General features: G+C 40.4%; 1 protein-coding gene across 1 annotated transcript in view; it reads left to right on the top strand.

Annotated features, from left to right (window-relative positions):
- The first annotated feature begins 822 nt into the window (after nucleotides 1-822).
- Nucleotides 823-22,589, top strand: part of C8B (complement C8 beta chain) — a 53,070-nt gene continuing 31,303 nt past the window's right edge. Inside the window, exons 1-4 of the mRNA XM_007518021.3 lie at nucleotides 823-1,002; nucleotides 8,778-8,934; nucleotides 16,846-16,987; nucleotides 20,351-20,492. Coding sequence (XP_007518083.1) covers nucleotides 911-1,002; nucleotides 8,778-8,934; nucleotides 16,846-16,987; nucleotides 20,351-20,492 — 533 coding nt within the window. The 5' untranslated portion in view covers nucleotides 823-910. The remainder of the gene's footprint in view (nucleotides 1,003-8,777; nucleotides 8,935-16,845; nucleotides 16,988-20,350; nucleotides 20,493-22,589) is intronic.

Genomic DNA, 22,589 nt, shown 5'->3' with positions numbered 1-22,589 from the left:
GAAGTCAGAAGGGTCCTGGAGTTCTACAGCCTTTTGGTGTTTAGCCCCAAAACATGTAGCAAAAAGGAAGTGACACTGGGATTCTTTTTTTTTTTGAACCCCAGTTATCACTGGAACTCATTGCCAGCACTAAGAATCCATCATTCCCAGCTACCTTTTATTTCATTCTTTTTGTTTCCCCTCTATCCATATTATTGAATAGGATAGAGAGAAATTGAGAGGGGAGGAGAAGATAGAGAGGGAGAAAGACTCCTGCAAACCTGTTTCACTGCTTGTGAAGCTTCCCCCTACAGGTGGGGAGAGGGGTTTGAACCTGGGCCCTTACACATGGTGATATATGTGTTTAAGTAAGTGTGCCACTGATGGCCCTAACACTGGAATTGTAATTCTGGCCTGCCTGACTCCAAACCCTACATTCTAATTAGCAGTATTATTTCACATGTCTGAGTTCTCATAACGTTAGAAACAAAATTCTAAGCACTTAGTTTATATTAACGTATTCAACACCATTTAGCAAGTAAGGAAAAATTAGTAATAGAAGGGAAATAACTTGCTCAAGGTTAAAAACTAGTAAGTGGCAGAGAAAGGAGTTGAACAGTTAGTTGGCACCTAGAGTCTACATTTCTTTGTGCCTCACTTGCAGGCTGTCTTCTCAGCTGTTTATCCAAAGTGTTGTTAGAAATGAGTAAAAACTCAGTTACTGCAGAGTTTTTCATCTTTCAGATGGATTTCTAGAGGTCCAACTCAGTATTTTGTCTGTACAAAGTCTAAGTGGCTTCTAGTCATTGGTGGCTTTCTGTTGACTTTGCAGTACTGTGGGCTCTAAGGGGACGGAAGTTGACAGTAATACTCACAGTGCAGGCTTTCTATAGATCTAGGAGCCTCCACTACATCTCCTGCCATAGAGAAAATGAGGATTTCTGGGCCAAGGGTTTGGAAGGTGCCAGCAAAGCTGATTCTTCTCTGTGCTACCCTGGGATATCTCAGTGTGCTGGGCTCCAGGTAAGTGACAGTTACTAATGATCCCTTGATCAAAGATATGACAGGGAAGGGAAAGCCACAGAATGCTGACCATCTTTTTGTCTTGTTCATATTGAATAAGGAACATCTCTTAAAGGAATTTGCATGCATCTGATAAAATAATATCAACAGCTCTCTCAAATTATTGTGAAACCAAGCGTCTAACTTCAACAAAAGTTCCTATAAGAAACTGACAGGTTTAAATGTATTTTGTCATGCTGAGAAGAATAGGATACTCATTCTTTATTCTGAACAAAGCTCCAGTGTGATTCTTTATGCAAAAGAAGATTTTCTAAGGATGGGGAAAAAAGAACCAATTCATATTTTATACCAGTGATTTTAATATGTAAGAGTGACCTCCTCAACCTGCTCATCAACCCAAATGCTTTGTTTTTTCAGCCTCTCTCTCTCTCTAACTATCTCTATCTCTTTCTCTCTACCCTTCCTTTTTATCATTTTATTAATTTTAATTATATATTTTTATGTATTTATAATTATTGGACAGAGACAGAGAGAAATCGAGAGGAGAGGAAGGGATAGAGAGGGAAAGACAGAGAGATACCTGCAGCATGCTTCACCACTTGCAAAGCTTACCCCTGCAGGTGGAGACAAAGAGCTCGAACCAGGGTTCTCACACACTGTTATGTGTGTGCCCCTCTCTGTGTCCCCCTTCCTTCTTGATTTCTCTCTGTCTCTATCCAATATACAAACAAAGAAATAAATATATTTTAAAAGCAGCTCTAAAATATTCAGTCACTAAAGCTGAGGCACCTGAGGCCCCTGGCTTGTCTTACTGGAGTGGTCCTCTGGCTTCTTTCTATGTGTTACTTTGTCTCAGATGAAATACAGACAAGATATCTTTTAAAAATATCTTCACTTATCCCTGAGAAGAACTAAGCTGATCAGGCCTTTCTCGTGTGCACTGTGTGTACAGAGTAGCATTCAAGACCCAAAGGAAATGTTTCTGCAACAGGGGATCTTAAGGGATCCCAAGAACCCAGCAAGACACATTGGGATTCATCCCAACAGAAAATACTGAGACCTGCCTATTACCCAAGAAAGTTTTTGTAATCAACGCAAGATGAAACTAATACTTGTCTTTGTTTATTTTCACTGTGTATCAAGCACTTAGCTGTATCAACCATATCCTTATGGCTATTTGAGTTAAGTGCTACTGTTAGCAGTTTTCCACACAGTCAGCTCACTTACTATGAATCAAATGTAGGTCCAAACCCACTTATTTTCTGATTCTTGAATGCTTGTATAGCCCTGCTGTCTCTCATAAGTGCACTGCCTTCTCACCACCTGCGTGATGTGTCTAATGTGCTGGACACATGAGCAGTCTCTCTCTCTCTCTCTCTCTCTCTCTCTCTCTCTCTCCACACACACACACACATTTGTTGCCTTCAGATGTTGCTTTAAATTTCACATCTACCACAGCAAACAAAGGAGAGAAGAGACATTGAAAAACCTACCACCCAGAAGCTGCCCCTTCTAGCAAAGAGGAAAGATGCTATTTGCAAAGGGGATGCAGCTGTCTAACAAATTGTGTGTGACAAGAAAGTTGTTGTGTCAGGGCATTTCTACAGAGAGCCAAAATATATTGGCGCACCCCATCTATATAAGCTGATGGCTCACAATTTACTGCTGACTTAATCCTGCCATACTCCATGGATCCATCTTTATTTTGACCAGAGACTCCTGTTAGAAAGATAGTAGAAGACAGAGCACTAGTGAAATATGTGCCAGTGTCGGCAATATTGTTCCATGGGCTTCCAGGAAAAGTACCTACCCTTGCAGCCTTTACATGGACATGTTCCAGGGATTTGTAGAAAGAAATTTATTGTAGCATCATTGCAATTACAAAGCATTGTGAAAACATAAATGTCCTTCAAAAAAGGATAAAGAATAATTTAAATGCTGTATATATGCCTTACAATGCACCATCTCGATAAAAGAAATGAACTAGGTCTCTTTATGAATCAACACGCATAGGCATCAGAAATACAATGACCGTAGAGAAAAGCAAGTTTCAGAATAATGTGCACAGTATGAATAAAGCGCACAAAGGTAAAGCAGTGGATTGGGTGTGTGTTTAAAAATATTTAAGTGACTGGAAGAATGCACACTAAATTCATGACAACTCCTTCAAAGAGAGGGAAAGGAAAATGAAATTGGGCTGGTATAAAAATGCAGATGTGAAACATACAGGGGACCAGGCAGTGGCACACCTCGTTAAGAGCTCATAGTACTATGCACAGGCACCAGCGCAAGGTCCAGTAAATAATAAATGAAGAATTAAAATATTTTAAAAAGAAATTCATAGACATTGAAAACACATGTTGCATCCATACACAGAGGCCCAGTGTGAACCTATCCCTTTTTTTTTTTTCAATTATGTTATCCCCAAGAATTAAAGATGCAATTTAATGCTAGCCTTTCTTTTAAATGTGCATTTTGTGGTCCTAATAAACCACACACATCTTATCCAATGTAATTTGCAAACATACTATTTATTTAGCTGATTACTTCATTATATTGCCACCTCTGTAATGAAAATTGGGTGCAAAAATGAGAGATCTGGTGGTTATAACTAGATTTTTTTTACCAAGTTTTTTCTGTAAGTGATCATTTTGCCCATTAAAGGGTTACAAGTCTCAGAGAAGAAAGTAATTGTGAGTCTTAATAGCACTTTTGCACATTACTTAGCCACTCAGTCTCAACGATGGCCCCAAATTGGGTTGATAGTTACTAAAAAAAAATAATAATAATACAATATGACTTCTTTGTTGAAGCAGGAAAAGTGTACCCTGCAGAGCTGTCAGATACATACTTTGGAGAAGCCAAATCACGGACAATATTGTTTTGTCAAACGGAGGCAAATTAGTAAATAAGAGCACATTCTGAAGCCCTCCTGCTTGTGTGTAACATCCCTGCCTCACATAACCACTTTAAAGTATCCACCTGTGGTTTCCAGGATAGTCTTTGACCTTTCATTAAAGAGCCAACTTTACTAGGCAATTGATTTTTGCTGGTCTCTGGGGTGGTCATGGAGATGAATTTCACTGTAGTTAATATTATCCTCTCTTTAGGACTTTTGCCAAGTGAGAATGTATTGTTAATGACCTTGTCTAGAGTGATAGACTGTGTCTTTGAGATAGTAGAAACTAGGCAGTGCTCTCCCTAATGAATCAGTCTTGAGCATAGAGTTGAAAGAGGCCTTGCAGAGACACAGAGGGGACCAGTGGAATAGATGCTTCCAGGAAACATAGAGCTGTAAGACACAGCACAGGCACTAGAATGATTACGACCCCAGGACTACCTACCGCTTTCCAGCAGCATAACTCTCAATCATTTCCCTCACCTGTCTAGGTAGCAGTGCATCATGGGTGCCTACTAGCATCACTCTGAAGATCAGACAAGAGAGCTTGGCATATGCACAGCTTGACATGACTAGGGTACACAAACAACTGGTTCTTTTTCTCTTCTTTTTTGCCTTCAACAGGAACACAGGTTATATAGAATCTTGTAATGCACACACAATACGTATGAGAAGCTGGAGAGTTAGATCAAGTAACGTCTCTGTTGACTGGTTGATTCACTCATTCATTCATTCATCCTGACACTTTGTGTTCCATTGAGTGCGAGGATATCAGCAAAAAGTTAAAAAAAAAAAAAAAGGGGGTTTCATTGCCACTTGGGTTATCGCTGGGACTCGGTATCTACACGACACATTCACCACTTATGGTGGCTTTTTAAAATGTTTTTAATGGAGACAGACACTGAGAAGGAAAGGTGGGTTAGGGTGGGAGAGATAAAGAGAGACATCTCTAACATTGCTTCACTGTCTGTGATGCTTTCCCCACTGCAGGTGGAGACCAGGGGCTTAAACTCAGCTAACTGGGTATGCCACCTCCGGCCCTCAACACAAAGTTTTACCTTATTATCTACGTATATTTTAGGTCTCTTGTTTCTTGAATACTCTACAGAAGTGACACCACCTGTCACCCCACTGACTGCTCCTCAATCCCAACATCTCTCCTTCACCTCTGTGTATTCTCTGTGCCCAGGATGGTCGGTCAGTAATCTCTTCTGGTTTATTGCTGTGTTAATGTTCTCCAAGGTTTGATCTGCTCCTTTCAAAATAATCTTCTCCCCCATAGCTTTTTAAAAAAGCTTTCAAGCTTCCATTCTCTTACAATATAGCATTGGGTTGTTAGAAAAGTCATGATGCATTTTTGCATAGAAAAACAAAAAATACATCATGACTTTTTCAACAACCCAGTAATTTGATAACTGTAAATACTGCATCATCGCCACCACCAAATATCTTAGTTCCTTCCACTGCCATAGGATTGGGTCATTTCAAGTATTTCACTCATTCCTTAAGCTCCATTTCCTTATGTAACCCACAATCTGTTCACCTATACATATACTTTTCTTTTTATTTTTAACATAAGTGTGAAATTATATAGTATTTGTCCTTATCCATTTCACATACTTCATTTAGCATAATATTGGTAAAATTTGTATCTTTTATAGCATATATATACATATATATGTACATACATGTTTTTCATCTTGCTTAACTATTCATTAATTAACTATTCATGGGTACTTAGTTTGTTCCCACCTCTTGGCTGTTGTGAGTAATACTAAAACATGCATGGGGTATATATATATATATTTTCAAATTAGTGTTTCTTCAAAAAAAAAAAAACCCTAATTGGAATAGTTGAATATAGTATCTTTCTTAGGTTTTTAAATTCCTTTTTAAAAAATTATTTATTATTGGATAGAGACAGAGAAAAATTGATAGGGGAGGGGAGAAAGGGAGAGAGGCAGAGAGAAACCTGCAGCCCAACTTTGCCACTCATAAAGCTTCCCCCCTGCAGATGGGGACCAGGGGCATGAACCCTTGCACAATGTAATGTGAGCATTTTACCGGGTACATCACCACTTGTCCCCTTTCCTTAGCTTTTGATTATCAGATATGTATTTCTAGTCAAACTTCTTCTCCTGAGTCCCATAGGGACTTCTTTCTCACCCCACCCTAATTTTTATTAGATAGGACAGAGAGAAACTGAGAGGAGATGGGGAGAAAGAGGGAAGAAAAAGATAGACAACTGCGCACTACTCTTTGTCAGGAAATTGTGAGGATGTGGTTGAGCTCAGCAGGGCTCACAAAACACCCTGCATTCCTGATACTATGGCCTATCTACATAATCATTGTTTTGCCTGAAAGATCCCCACCCATTTCATTCCTTTGATCTATCTTCTTTCTACCCTTAAGACCCTCCCTGCCTGCAGGGTAGTATTGATACTACCAGTTAAAACCCTCACAACAATTGCTAAGGAAGTTTCTACCTTCCCAGTCCCCTTTTCCTTTCTCCTCCCCTTTCCTAGCCATTTCCGTTTCCGACTTGCCGCTTCCGGGTCGCCCCTTTAAAAGCCTTGGCTCTCTGATCAATAAAGAATTGCATTGCCTCGCAGCTGCCACGTGTTTTGTTCCAGAGTCATCTCTGTCCCTCAAGTTGCTGAGTGAGTAGCAGCCCAGGCTGGCTCCAGACGAGTTCTCTCCAACCCAGAGAGTATGCGCCCGGGAAGAGGCACCCCCACGCTAGCCCGGCATTTCTCCACCACTCATGAAGTGAACCCCTTGTAGGTGGAGAGCAGGGACTCAAACTAGGTCCCTGGAATTCTGTCTTTCCCAACCATGCCTTCCCCAACAAGCTCCTTTGTTTCTTTGTTCCCCATCCACTCAAACTGGAAACTGGCATCAACCTAAATACTGCTCCCTCTCCACTCCAATTACCCATCAATTTCTGCCTGAGAAATTACTTGTAAATCTCCTCTCCACATTCTCTGTCCCCCTGGAAATTCCTATATGCAGACTCACATCTCTCAATGGTACTTTGTCTCTCTTTCTTCTCTTCACCCCACCACCAGTCTCTCCACCTTTGCTCAGTTTCTACACTGCTTTCACAGTCATGCCCTAAAGCATAGTTCTGGCCTGAAAGCCTGCATGTTTGAAAACTCTGCCTACTGGAGAAAATCTGGGACAGTTAAGACATCAGACATGTTTCTCTTTTTCTTTTCAAAGACAGACTGTGAGTTTCTGAAGGAATTGTGACTCCTCTGGGGCACCCTGAATATGTTTGTTTTTTTCTCAAAAAATGTTTTGTAGATGCTTAACATGACAGAGCATCTTAAAGGCCATGTAGTCCAAACCTCTCATTTCTTCAAGGAATGAAAGCGTCTTCGTTGAGGCCTGGAGGTGGCACACTTGGTAGAGCACATACTGATAGTGTACAGGTACCTAAGTTCAAGCTCCTGGTCGCCTCCCCTTCTGCAGGGGCTGGGGGAAGAGAACACAGGGGGAGTTTCACAAGCACTGAAACAGTACTGCAGATATTTTTCTCTATCTTCCTCTTCCCTTTCAATTTCTCTTTGTCTCTATCATAAATAAATAATTATTTTTTGAAAGCAAGAAAGGGAAAGAAAAAAGAAAGAGGAAGGAAGGAAGGAAAGGAGGGAGAAAGAGAGGGAGGGAGGGAGGGAGGAAGGAAGAAATAAGGAAAGAAAGAAAGGGGCTGGTAGCACATTGGGTTAAGTGCACATAATGCGAAGAGCAAGGACCTGCACAAGGATCCCGGTTCAAGTCCCCACTCCCCACCTGCGGGGGAGCAGTGCTTCACAAGTAGTGAAGTGGGTCTGCAGGTGTCTATCTTTCTTTTTACCTCTCTATCTTCCTCTCCTCTCTCAATTTATCTCTGTCCTATCCAACAACAATAGCAGCAGCAACAATAACAGTAACAACACCAATGAAAAAGATGACCACCAGGAGCAGTAGATTCATAGTTCAGGCAGCAAGCCTGAGCAGTAACCCTGGAGGCAGAGGGAGAGAGGGGGTTGGGAAGGCTTGTTGATGGGGAGTACATTGCTTAGAATCATACTTCTAGGGTGACTGGGTGGGGCACCAAGAAATCTTTTTTTTTTTATAGAGAACAGAAAATTCTATTCTGTATAATACTATAGTGATGAATATTATTTTTAATAATCTTCCCAAACCCTAAAAAGTCCAACCAAGTGTTGGACCCTAATTTAAACCAAAAACCTAAGTGATGATGATAATATGTCAATGTCTTTTCAGCAATTACAGCAAATGCACCAAGGATGTTTGAAGGATGTTGGTAACAGAGGAAATCATGTTGGCTTGGGGGGCAACAGGCATAAGGAAGGTCTCTAGGTCTCTTGCTCAACTCTAATGTGGACCTCAAACTTCTTTAAAATTATAAACCATATTTTTAGAAAATTAAAAGAACCATACCTCCAGCTGTGATTGTATAATTGCATATAGATAGCACTTAAGAGTTTATAAAGATAAAGTGTTTTCACTATTTTCTTTTTAATCCTAGAGATAGCATTGTGTGATAGATACTAGTTTCTCCTCATGTAGATGAGGAAACTGAACCTCATAAACTTGAAAATCCAAATCAAGATCATTCAACTGTTGATAGACTGCCATCTCTTCTCAGTCCAAAACTTTTGCAAGCACAGCTGACCAAGAATATCTGGCACATACCGAGTGTTCAATAAATATTTATCAGATGGATTAACCTATATTGGAATGATTAACTAATAGCCTTGAACAAGTGATCAAATATTAATTGAATTAATGGATAGATAGGTGGTTGGTTGAGCACACTGAATTCCCTTCTGATACCTGACTTTCTTCTCTCATGATGACCTTTTAGAGGTGAAAGGCCACAATCTCTTGAATCAAATACAGTCAATGAGAGCTTTGTTAAGAGTAGACGAACTCGGAGCTTGGATGTCACACCAAAGCCTATTGATTGTGAGCTCTCTAGCTGGTCTTCCTGGACCACATGTGATCCCTGTCAGAAGAAAAAGGTAAGTATTTAGACTTTGAGAGATTTTTGAGCTTCCAGGAGCCCTCATTTTCAATAAAGGTGACTGAGGCATTACTGTTATTACCAGGGAAATTGTAGAACCTCATAGACATTGAGTGATTTAATTAGTGAATATTCTTTCTGTATGCTTCCAAGTAGCTTGTAAGAGTCTTCTTTCTAAGATCTTATTTTTATTTTATTTTTAATTAGATAGGGCAGAGAGAAATTGAGAGAGAATGGGTAGATAAAGGAAAGAAAGATAGCTGTAGACCTGTTAAACTGCTCATGAAGTGGACTCCCTGAAGGTGGGGAGTGGGATTTTGAACCCTGTTCCTTGTGCCTGGTAATAAATGTGCTTAACCAGATGCGCACCACCCAGCCTCTTTCCTCTAATCTTTTGGCTTGTTTTCAAGCCCTTGCCCATCTCTGCAGGTTTCTGATTAGGCTTCCGACTTCCAATTTTGCATTTTTAATCCATCTTTCATGGTAACCAGGTGAAGTTGTTGAAAATGTAGATATGGCCTGTATCTCCCAAGTTAGAAGTCTTCTCCTGGACCTCTGGGTAAAGTCTAGGCTCACAGTACTCAAGACATCCCACTAACTAGAACTAATCAGCATCTCTATAAAACTGGGTCTACAATTTTCCCGAAGTTCCTTTCTGCCAGTACTTTTGCCACAGGTGTTTTCACTATAATTGACTATAGGGTGATTTTCTGTAAAATAAATAAAATAAATTAAAATAAAATAACTGGTTGACAGTTCAAGTATGAATCGCAAGTAATAACCTGGCATTATTCAAATAATGGAAGATAGTAATGTCAATTTTCTTCCCCCTAAACACACATACAAAAAACCCCAAAACTTAAAAAGATATGGCAAGTATAAAAGAGGTGGCTAGTAATTCCCCAAAGTCTTTGATAGTATTGTCAATTATTTAGCTAATGTAAGCATAACTATTTATTCTTTTTTTTTTTTTTGTCTCCAGGTTATCACTAGGGTCAGTACTATGAAACCCTGCTGCTGGTGGCCATTTTTCCATTTTCTAATTGGATAGGACAAAGAAATTGAGAGGGGAGGAGAAGACAGAGAGGGGCAAAGAAAAAGAGACACCTGCTTCACCGCTTATGAAATGACTCCCACCTCCCCCATCCCCAACCCCCACACCCCCAAGAATGGTGAGCTGGGGGCTTGAACTAGGATCCCTGCACAGGTTCTTGCACTTTGTACAGTATGCACTCAACCTGGTGCACCACCACCCAGCCTCCAACTACTACTTCTCTAAAGTTTTCACCAAATTTATTACAAAGTATTAGAAGCTGAAGACGGAAACAATTAAGCTCCTCCTTCCCTCTCTCCCGAAATAAATAGTTACGTAATTCTTGATGAGTTTAAGTTTCTTGAACATGGTAAAAACATGTTTTCCCATTTTGTTTTAAGAACAAATGTAAGCAAAATTTTAGCGCTTGGGCACAGAATCTAGGTAATCTAGTGAAGTATAAGAATTGGCTAATAACTTAATGTAATCCATATATATTCAGTTATATGTGTTACATATGGTGAAAATTAACAGTAGTACCCTCTCCTCTATCATTAACACAGAAAGCTTTACAATGCAATGCATTGAGTAGACAGTGCCTCACCTTCTTTATCAGTCATCTGTCAATATAGTCAATGGGGTATTAGTACCCAATTCAAAAAGATAACATTGTGTCCTTCAGGAGAAGATAGTGCTTTTGGTGCTTATGCTTAATGAAGTAAGGAAGGAAGTGAAAGACAACTACTGGATGGTTTTGCTCATATGTGGAATGTAGAGAATTGGAACAAATAAGGTTGCAGAAAAGAAAAAAAGCACTGTGAAACTTTGTGAGAGCTATGGAGATTATGTGTGTGTGTGTGTGTGTGTGTGTGTGTGTGTGTGTGTGTGTGTGTGTGTGTGTGTGTCAGCGTGCAGTTGGGGAGTGCAGAACTTTGGTGGTAGTTGTGGTAGGGAATGATACCCCCTGTAATTTAATATTCTTGTGAAACACTATTAAACCACTAGTAATTTTTAATACAATGTAAAACTTAAGTTATCATGTGCATCTTAGCATGCGGAAACTCAAGCTTCTCTTGATAAAAGAAGAAATTTTAGAGACAAAGAAATTGTCCCATTATGTTCTTTCAAATTAATGTCCATTTTTAATTACTTTATCTTTATCATTCATTACTATTCATTGACTAGGGAATTCATGAAAATTTGCTCAGATCTGCATCTTCAGTGTTGGCCAAGTTCTACACATAATAAGATCTGTGAATATATGCCTGTGACCTCTCTTTTCTTTTTTTATTTTTATTTATAAAAAGGAAACATTGACTAAACCATAGGATAAGAGGAGTACAACTCCACACAATTCCCACCACTGGAACTCAATATCCCATCCCCTCTCTTGATAGCTTTCCTTTTTTTTTTTTTTTAATTTTTTTTTATTAAAGAAAGGATTAATTAACAGAACCATAGGGTAGGAGGGGTACAACTCCACACAATTCCCACCGCCCAATCTCCATATCCCACCCCCTCCCCCGATAGCTTTCCCATTCTCTATCCCTCTGGGAGCATGGACCCAGGGTCATTGAGGGTTGCAGAAGGTAGAAGGTCTGGCTTCTGTAATTGCTTCCTCGCTGAACATGGGCGTTGACTGGTCGGTCCATACTCCCAGTCTGCCTCTCTCTTTCCCTAGTAGGATGGGTCTCTGGGGAAGCTGAGCTCCAGGACACATTGGTGGTGTCTTCAATCCAGGGAAGTCTGGCCGGCATCCTGATGACACCTGGAACCTGGTGACTGAAAAGAGAGTTAACATACAAAGCCAAACAAATTGTTGAGCAATCATGGACCCAAAGCTTGGAAAAGTGGAGAGGAAGTATTAGGGAGGTACTCACTGCAAACTCTAGTATACTTCTGCTTTCTTACTTTGGTGCCATACTCCAAACTCAGTCAATTTCTGCTTTGCGTTTCTACTTCTTCTTTTTTTTTTTTTTTACATGCATAACATTCCCCAGATTCCCATTTAGCAATACCACCCCACTATTTCATTCATCATTTTTCATGGACCTGTATTCTCCCCACCAACCCACCCACCCCAGAGTCTTTTACTTTGGTGTAATACTCCAATTCCATTTCAGGTTTGACTTGTGTTTTCTTTTCTAATCTTGAAGTGAAAGACTTGTATACTGAAAATTATGAGTCACTACTCAAAGAAATTGAAAAAGACACAAAGAAGTGGAAAGATATTCCATGCTCATGGGTTGGAAGAATTAACATCATCAAAATGAATATATTACCCAGAGCCATCTACAAATTTAATGCTATCCCCATCAAGATCCCAAGCACATTTTTTAGGAGAATAGAACAAATGCTACAAATGTTTATCTGGAACCAGAAAAGACCTAGAATTGCCAAAACAATCTTGAGAAAAAAGAACAGAACCGGAGGCATCACACTGCCAGATCTCAAACTATATTATAGGGCCATTGTCATCAAAACTGCTTGGTACTGGAACATGAACAGACACACTGACCAGTGGAATAGAATTGAGAGCCCAGAAATGAGGCCCCACACCTATGGACATCTAATCTTTGACAAAGGGGCCCAGAATATTATATGGGGGAAGCAGAGTCTCTTCAACAAATGGTGTTGGAAACAATGGGTTGAAACATGCAGAAGAATGAAGCTGAATCACTGTATTTCACCAAATACAAAAGTAAATTCCAAGTGGATCAAGGACTTGGATGTTAGACCAGAAACTATCAGATACTTAGAGGAAAATATTGGAAGAACTTTTTTCCGCATAAATTTTAAAGACATTTTCAATGAAACGAATCCAATTACAAGGAAGACTAAGGCAAGTATAAACCTATGGGACTACATCAAATTAAAAAGCTTCTTCACAGCAAAAGAAACCACTACCCAAATCAAGAGACCCCTCACAGAATGGAAGAAGATCTTTACATGCCATACATCAGATAAGAGTTTAATAACCAACATATATAAAGAGCTTACCAGACTCAACAACAAGACAACAAATAACCCCATCCAAAAATGGGGGGAGGAATTGGACAGAATATTCACCACAGAAGAGATCCAAAAGGCTGAGAAACACATGAAAAAATGCTCCAAGTCTCTGATTGTCAGAGAAATGCAAATCAAGACAACAATGAGATATCACTTCACTCCTGTGAGAATGTCACACATCAGAAAAGGTAACAGCAGCAAATGCTGGAGAGGGTGTGGGGTCAAAGGAACCCTCCTGCACTGCTGCTGGGAATGTCAATTGGTCCAACCTCTGTGGAGAACAGTCTGGAGAACTCTCAGAAGGCTAGAAATGGACCTACCCTATGACCCTGCAATTCCCCTCCTGGGGATATATCCTAAGGAACCCAACACATCCATCCAAAAAGATCTGTGTACACATATGTTCTTGGCAGCACAATTTGTAATAGCCAAAACCTGGAAACAACCCAGGTGTCCAACAACAGATGAGTGGCTGAGCAAGTTGTGGTATATATACACAATGGAATACTACTCAGCTGTAAAAAATGGTGACTTCACCGTTTTCAGCCGATCTTGGATGGACCTTGAAAAAAATCATGTTGAGTGAAATAAGTCAGAAACAGAAGGATGAATATGGGATGATCTCACTCTCAGGTCTCTTGATAGCTTTCCTATTCTTTATCCCTCTGGGAGTATGGAGTCAAGGTCATTGTGGGATGCAGAAGGTGGAAGGTCTGGCTTCTGTAACTGCTTCCCCGCTGAACATGGGTGTTGACAGGTTGACCCATATTCCCAGTCTGCCTCTCTCTTACCCTAGTAAGTAGGGTGGGGTTCCAGGGAATCGGAGTTCCAGGACATATTGATGGTGTTGTATGTCTAGGGAAGTCTGGTTGGCATCATGTTGGCATCTGGAACCTGGTGGCTGAAAAGACAGTTAACATATAAATAAAGTCAAACAAGTTGTTGACTAATCATGAACCTAAAGGCTGGAGTAGTGCAGATGAAGAGCTGGGGGGGTCGCCATTTTGTAGATAGCTAGTAGGCATATTTTAGTTATATTCCAAAGGGTCTGTGGCTATACTAGTTGTTTTTTTCCCCTGAGCCTGAAATTTGATAAGCAGGTGGATCCTAGTTATTGTCTGGAAAGATGATGTCATGGCTGGAAAAAGGACCAGAAAGCTGGATCAGTGAAGACAGTAGCTCCCAAATATGGGAAAGGTATATAAATATTGTTGACTGTAAACCCCATCGATTTGATCTGATATGACCTCTATTTTCTAACACTTCCCTATGGAAAAGATAATAGTTATTATATTATGTGTTATACAAATAGTTAAATAGGCTCAGAGCAGGTGAGTAACTTCTGAGGTTGACCTTGTGTAAATACTGAGTTAATCTTAAACTAAGGCTGCTGACTTTTTGATATATATCAAGTATATATGTATATTTACATATACACACACACACACACATGCACACGCACACAAACACACACATATATATCTTTGCTTCTAGGGCTACTGCTGGGGCTCAGTGCTGGCACTATGAATCCACTGCTCCTGGTGGCCATTTTTTTATATTTTATTAGATAGGAGAGAGATAAATTGAGAGAGAAGGGGGAGATAGAGAGGAAGAGAGGAAGATAGACACCTGCAAACTTGCTTCACAGCTTGTTAAGCATCCCCCCTGCAGGTGGGGACCTGGAGGCACGAACCTGTATCCTTGCATGAGTCCTTGTGCTTAATATTATGTGCACTTAACTAGGTATTTTCCTGCCTGGCGCCCTCAGTTAGTTTTCTACCAATCAAAACAGAAATTCTCTGTAGAGTTTGTCTGTCATACTTCCTACTCATAGATGTGACCCAGGATCCTTGCTTTGAGGGCAGCAGATGTCAGAGAGAGAGAAAAAGAAAGAAAGAAAGAAAGAAAGAAAGAAAGAAAGAAAGAAAGAAAGAAAGAAAGAAAGAAAGAAAGAAAGAAAGAAAATGCTTTTCACTCCCCCAGTTTCTTGGAAAACCAAACTATGGACCAGGACCCTAAAGAGGCTGTGGAAGTAGGCCCAGGACAATCACACAGTTAATTGGATCAATGTGCAGCCAAGAAGGGTTATTCAGTTTCCACAGTTAGTGTTATTGCTGAAGTTATCAACATTGATCCAATTACCTGGATAATTGCTTCATCTGCACCATAACCCAGGAAGAATCAGCATGCACCAGAGCTCACCACTCAAGAGTTTGCTGCCTCCCTTAGTGGACATTATCATTGTCTGTGGAGTGACTGATTGGAGGGATCATAAAAACTTTTCAACTGTGATAGAGTTTTTTCCTGTCATGCCTGTATTTTTAACTGCTTTATTTATTTATTTACTTATTTATTTATGTAAGTATGTAATATTGGGTAAAGTCAGAAAGAAATTGAAAGGGGAGGGGGAGATAGAGAGGAGAAGTGACACCTCCAGCCCTAATTCACCACTTGTGATACTTTTTCCCTGCAGGTGGGGACCAGGGGCTTGAACCCAGGTCCTTGCGTACTGTGATGTGTGCTCTTAACCAGGTGCACTACCACCTGGCCCCTTCATTCCCATATTTTTCAAACACAGTTTCTCTGATATGCCCAGAGAAACGTTTTTGCAGAATTTGTCCTTGCCTTACCAGTGTCTGCCTTCCAGAAGAAAAATTTCAGCAGATGCAGGGGAACATGTGTGAATAGTTATCTGTATTTCTCTTAGGGATTTTCAGATGCCATACAAGTAATAGCTATTCAGGTGAACATGTAATTTTTCAAAGGAGCTGTTATCCTGGTTTGTTCCCTGATGTTGCACTAAATTAGGACTAAAAGTCTAGACTCATAGTAATCAAGATCTCCTACTACCTAGAGCTAATCTGTATCTCTAATAAAACCAAAATAATCACTTCATATACCCTGCAGTGGTTTCACGTTGCTCATAAATCCAGAAGGTGGCTCAGTGATAGAGAACATGCCTGCCTCAAGGGGCCAGGTGGTAGTACACCTAGTTAAATGCACACATTATAGTGCACAAGGACTGGGGTTCAATCCCCTGGTCCCAACCTGCAAGGGGAAAGCTTCATGAGTGGTGACACAGGGCTGCAGGTATCTCGCTGTCTCTCCCCCCTCTACTTCCCCCTCCCTTCTCAATTTCTCTCTGTCTCTATTCAATAATAAGTAAATAAAATATTTTTTAAAAGATAGAACATGGCTCATGCATAAGACCCTAGATTCAATCCCTAGTACTCTGTGGATAGAGTGATGCTATGGTCTCTTTCTTTCTCTCATAAAATAAAATACTCAATTAGATCCTATTGAAGTATGGGAGGGCCTACATGACTGGCTCCAGGCTTTGTCTCTTTGTCTCCCTTCAGCTCTTGTTACTCTGCATTCTTTTCTCCAGCCATGATGAATTTCGTTTCTTATTTTTTATTTATTTTCCTTTTTGAGCGCAAGGCATATTTTCTCTATTGTGGGTACAGAAATGGTCTCCACACTTCCCTGCTTTTGTGCAGCTCCCTACATTAGCCTGCCATTTTCATTCATCTTTCATGCCTCCGAAGAGACATGACTGCCTTCAAAAGTTTTCTCTTAGCTCCTAATTTTGCATTGTTCATTCTCATTCCATCTACAGATGACAAAAGAAAAAGATGAGGTACCTTCCTTCAGAAAGTTTTCAAATTCGAATTGGAGCAGCAGCCCATTGTTTTATGTCTCCTTACAAGTCTTGGATTGGATAATTACAAGGGACTAGGAGACGAGACATCAGGCAGTTGGGTTCTCTGCCAGAGCCTAGCATGACTGGGGGCCTATTTGCATAGAGTACCTCTTAGATCCCCAAAGTTCTGCCTTGGTTCACCTGACTCCATTCTGTTCCAGTACAGACATGCCTACTTGCTGCGGCCCTCTCAGTATTATGGGGAACCCTGCAACCTCTCTGACAAGGAAGTCGAAGACTGTGTTACCAGCAGACCATGCAGAAATCAAATACGTTGTGAAGGCTTTGTGTGTGCACAAACAGGTACAAACGATTGGAGGAAGTGGGGAAAGCTAGCAAATAATAATAATAATAAAAGCTCTCGGCACAGGTGAGAGGGGGACTAATTACTGCCTATCATTCCATGTCCAGGGCCATGTGTCAGAAGACTACCTTGTCCTTAAATATCTGACTTTCTATTACATCTATTATTTCATAAGCAACAACTCTATAAACCAGGTACTATAATTATGCCCATTCTGCTAATTAGAAATTGAATTTGAGGGGACAGATAGTGGTACACCTGGATAAGTACACATATTACAATGCACAAGAACCTGGGTTCAAGCCCCCAATCCCACTTGTAGGGGAAAGCAGTGTGGCAAGTATCTCTCATTCTCTCTCTTTCTTCCCCTGTCAGTTTCTCTTTGTCATTATCTAATAAGTGATAAGTACAATTAAAAATAAATAAATTTATATAAAAAGAAAGTGAGGGCTGCATGGTGGCACACCTTGTTGAGCACACATGTTAAAATGCACAAGGACCCAGGTTTGAGCCTCTGGTCCCCAACTGCAGGGGGAAAGCTTTGCAAGTATTGAAGCACTGTTGCCAATGTCTCTCCTTCTCTGTCTCCTCTTTCTCTCTTGATTTATGGCTGTCTCTATCCAATAAATAAATAAGGATAATTAAAAAAAAACTAAAAAAGGAAATTGCATTTGGAGATGTTATTTGCCCAAGATCATATAGCAGGTGAGTTAGTAATCAGGGGGTTCAGATTACATTTTCTGACAGTAAGAACACCAAAGGCATGTGTGTTAGATTTAAAACTCTTGAATCAAGTCTTATTTTGACTTTATAATTTAGGACGAATCATTTAACCTTTCTGCATATTGGTTCTCTCAACAGGAAATAGAAAATGATGCAGATACCTAGCAAATTTGTTAGCATCAGGTGACAGACACAGTGACTAAAATTTCTTACCTACAGCTGGGGAACTAGCTCAAATGGTATATCTTGGGACTTCCCATTTGTGTTCTGGCATTCCATGTGCTGGCATGGTATCCCGATTTATATATATATGTGTGTATGTATGTGAATTTTCCACTGTCTTATCTACTATAAAAGGAGCAAATCTTGGAAGAAGAGAGACCCTGAAGTCTGTGCGCTCTGCCTACTCTCCCAGAGACCTGGGCTTACATATAATACGTCTGAGCCTACAACAGTCAGACTGGATACTTTCCATTATTTGTCTCTGAGAAATCCCTGCATAGTTCCAGTCTTTTACATTTCTTCATCAAATCCAGCATAACCCCTACTGCATGATACAGTCCATAAAATCTGTTTGGTTCATGAAAGGAAGAAAAGAAGGAAATAGAGAAGAGAAACGGAAAGTAAGAAGGGGCAGACAGCTGAACAGCCACCAGCCACTAAACTAGTAGACATTTGTCTCTTCAACTCATTCCAGCGGATCCAGGCAAAAATATGCTTTCCTGTTTACCAAAGTTTCAAGGAAACATAAGAGGGTTTTCACCCAAATTAGCTAGAGGGGTCCACCGCATGGACTGTGCTTTAGGATGTTTCAAGAAAGGATTCTTAGAGTAATTTCTTGGACTTCTTGCAAATGCAAAAGTCTACCCAATAAATATCAGAGATTTTATATATAGTGTGTGCATGGACTCCTCGTTATGGTCAGTGTTCCATGATTCTGACCGAAACCATAGTGGTTATTCAAGGAGACATTAGTTTAAATGTCTTGTAAAAAAAAAAAAAAAAAAAAAAAAAAGATTGTTGTTCTTCTGCATTTAATACCCAAGTGGAAAAAAAATTGCACCTGAAGAACATTGGTTAAAAGTTATCCCCCAACACATTAAGGAAACAGTACACCTGTTCTGTTGGTTTTATTCCCACAAGAATATATAGAGGACAAGCATGGTGCACGTGGTTGAGAACATGTTACCAAGTGCAAGGATTCAGGTTCAAGACTCCGGTCCTCACCTTCAGGGAAGAGGCTTCATGAGCAGTGAAGCAATGTTCTACGTGTCTCTCTTTCTTTCTCCTTCTCTATCCTCCCGCTGTCAATTTCTCTCTGTCCTATCAAATATAATTTTGTATTAATAAAAACATGTTTAAAATATATACAAATAAGCAAGCCAGGTGAGGAGTGTGGAAGGAGAAAAAGAAAGCAAAAACTACCGCCAATAATGTTAAACACATAGTTCAAGCATATTATAGTCTAAATTTTTATAAATGACTAGTGTTGAAAGTAATAAGGTCTAATGGAAACAGTTTCTGATTAGACAGATAAAGGTTTGAATTTTGCTGAAAATATTGACTAGAATGGTGATTTTTGACCCACAAAAGCACTCACAATAGAGTAGCAATCCTGGTTCTGATGAACTAGCTTTCTTGCGTACTGTGCTGCTTTGCCATGTGTGCATCCTTGATTCAAGGCCTCGCCTCACCATATTGAAGGAAGAATCAGTGCTATTCTCTCTCTTTCTGTCTCTCTCTCTCTTTCTGTCTCTCTCTCTCTTTCTGTCTCTCTCTCCCCCTCTCCCTCTCTCCCTCTCCCGCTCCTTGCCCCTCCCTCTCTCTCTCCCTCTCTTTCTCTCATCTTCTGTATCTACATAAAGAAAAGAAATAACAATTCTTATCCAACACTGTGAGTCAATAGCTATTTACTTATTAAATCACTAACAACTCCAGGAGAGTAGGTATGATGACTTCCCTACTTCACACATGGGGAATTATTTTTTTCTTTTTTTTTTTTAATTGGGGGGATTAATGGTTTATAGTCAACAGTAAATACAGTAGTTGGAACATGTGTAACATTTCTCAGTTTTTCACATAACATTCTAAACCTCTACCTAGGTCCTCTTCTGCCTTCGTGTTTCAGGACCTGAACACTCCCCATGCCTACCCTAGAGTCTTTTAATTTGGTGCAATACACCTACTCCAGTCTATGTCCTGCTTTGTGTTTTCCCTTCTGGTTGTATTTTTCAACTTCTGTTACATAGGTTAAGTTGATGCAGGTGGTTAGGTAACATCTGAAAGATCACATAACTTGTATCACTAGCAGCACTCACCAAACTCACCTTGTTTCTCCAGTGTCAGAGAAAGAAGTCCAGACTTGCCTGGTATGTGAGCACTTGGACCCTTGTACAGCAGTCTCTTTACCTTCCCCTGCCTGTGGTAATCCCTTTCAAAGTGCTTTCAGAAATACTGCACTGATCTCTTTCAGAGAAGAAACTGTTAATGCTTTAGTAATCCATCCTAATACATAAGGATAGTTATAACCTAATCACAGCACTAAAGCCCCAGTAGAGTATTTAGCCCATGGCAGGTGTCCACACACCCATGCAAATGTTTCCCTTGCTGCTACAGCTAACACCCTTTCTCCATCCCAGGACGATGCGTGAACCGAAGACTTCTTTGCAATGGGGACAATGACTGTGGAGACCAGTCAGATGAAGGAAATTGCAGACGGATTAATAAAAAATGTCAAAATGAAATGGAGCAATATTGGGCAATTGGCAGGCTGGCCAGTGGGTAAGTTGCAGTCTCTCTGTTGTGTAAATGGGAAGACACACAGTTAAATGTAACTCTGGAAAAGAAGGGGACAGGACTGTGGGGTCAGTGGGTGCTTGGGATTGTTCTCTGAAGACTGCTTGAAGAGCATGTCCCAGGGACATGTGCCACTCTAGAGCTGGACTGGGAAGATAAGGAGCAGAACTGTGCTCAGAGACCACTTCGACTACATCCCAGGGCTGGGGTGGGGGTGAACATTAACTTTACATCTGCTGTGTGACCGTGTTAGGTACTTTCTAAGCATCATCTATGAATCCTCTTGACAAATTGCAAGGGGCAGTTGATCTGTGTCTGCATACCTAGTATATGAGCCAGAAGTGAGGCACCTAAGAATAGTTACTCAAGAATAGATTTTCTGCTTTGGTGCAATAAACCAAATCTGTCCAAGCTTTATTTTGTGTTTCCTCTTTCTTGTCTTGTTTCTTAAATTCTGCCCCTGAGTAAGATCATCCCATATTCACCTTTCTCTTTCTGGTTTATCTCACTTAACATGATTCCTTCAAGCTCTATCCAAGATTTGGTGAGGAAGGTGACTTCATCATTTTTAATAACAGAGTCGTATCCCCTTGTGTATATACACCACAACTTCCTTCTCCTTGAACAAAACTAATTTCTCTCTTTAAGGTGGTCTTTAGAGGGATACTCTTTTATTTTTTTATTATTCTATTTTATTTTCATTATTCTGTATCTCTTTTTAAAATTTTATCAGTGATTTAATAATGATTAACAAGATTGTAAGATAACAGGGGTACAATTCCATACAGTTCTTACTACTAGAGTTCTGTATCCCATCCCCTCCATTGGAAGGTTCCCTATTTATTATTTTATTTATTTGATAGGACAGAAAGACATTGAGAGGGGGAATGAGGAAGAGGGAAGAGAGATAGACACTTCCAGTACTCACTTCACCACTTGTGAATCTTCCCTCGAGCTCCCTGCCACAGACAGGTGGGGAGGAGGGGGCTTGAACCTGGGTCCTTGCACATGATAATGTGTGCACTTAACCAGGTGCAACACCACCTGCTCCCCACTCCCAGCGATAATTTTTATGTGGGTGTGGATACTTCTCTCAACATCACCTTATACGGTAGTAGTAATAATCCTACCTACTCAGTAATAAACTTAATACCCAAAGAGGTTAAGGGAGTTTCCAGGGGCCAAGCAGCTAAGAGGGTGGCAGAGTAGACATTTAAAACCAGGCGCAGAGTGTAACTGGAGCTTACAGAAAAACGCAGCAGGACAACTTGCTGACCACAGGCTCTTGCTTGCTTGACGTCAGTTTTGCCATTTGTGGAAAGAAGCCAACCATACACCCTATTGAAAGCTCTGGAAAGATTGTATAAGTTAATGTGATTGTTGTGAACTAGTAAATGTGAGATTGCATGCATGGTTGGCAGAGAGCAGACTCTGTGCTTGGGTCAGACCACCAGGCTTAACATTTTGGTCTCACTCATTGCTTCTAGCAGTGAGACTTCGGGAGGGTTAATTACATCTCTGCACCTCACTTCCTTACTTGTGCAATGGGCATAATTACTGAAGAATTCTTTTTTTAAGTTTATTTATAAAATGGAAACACTGACAAGACCATAGGATAAGAGGGGTACAACTCCAACTCCCACCCACAGAACTCCATATCCCATCTCTTGATAGCTTTCCTATTCTTTTAAAAAGTATTTATTTATTTATTCCCTTTTGTTGACCTTGTTGTTTTTTATTGTTTTAGTTATTGTTGTTGTTGTTGTTGGATAGGACAGAGAGAAATGGAGAGAGGAGGGGAAGACAGAACAGGGGAGAGAAAGATAGACAGACACCTGTAGACCTGCTTCACCGCTTGTGAAGCGACTCTCCTGTAGGTGGGGAAGCCGGGGGCTTGAACCGGGATCCTTATGCAGGTTCTTAAGCTTTGCACCACCTATGCTTAACCTGCTGTGCACTTTCCTATTCTTTATACCTCTGGGAGCATAGACCCAGGGTCATTATGGGGTGCAGAAGAGGGAAGGCCTGGCTTCTGTAATTGCTTCCCTGCTGAACGTGGGCATTGACAGGTCAATCTCAGAA

The sequence above is a fragment of the Erinaceus europaeus genome, chromosome 13, assembly GCF_950295315.1.
Source record: "Erinaceus europaeus chromosome 13, mEriEur2.1, whole genome shotgun sequence".
Lineage (NCBI taxonomy): Eukaryota > Metazoa > Chordata > Mammalia > Eulipotyphla > Erinaceidae > Erinaceus > Erinaceus europaeus.
Note: the sequence above shows the minus strand (reverse complement) of the source record. Positions and strands in the feature narration are given on the sequence as shown.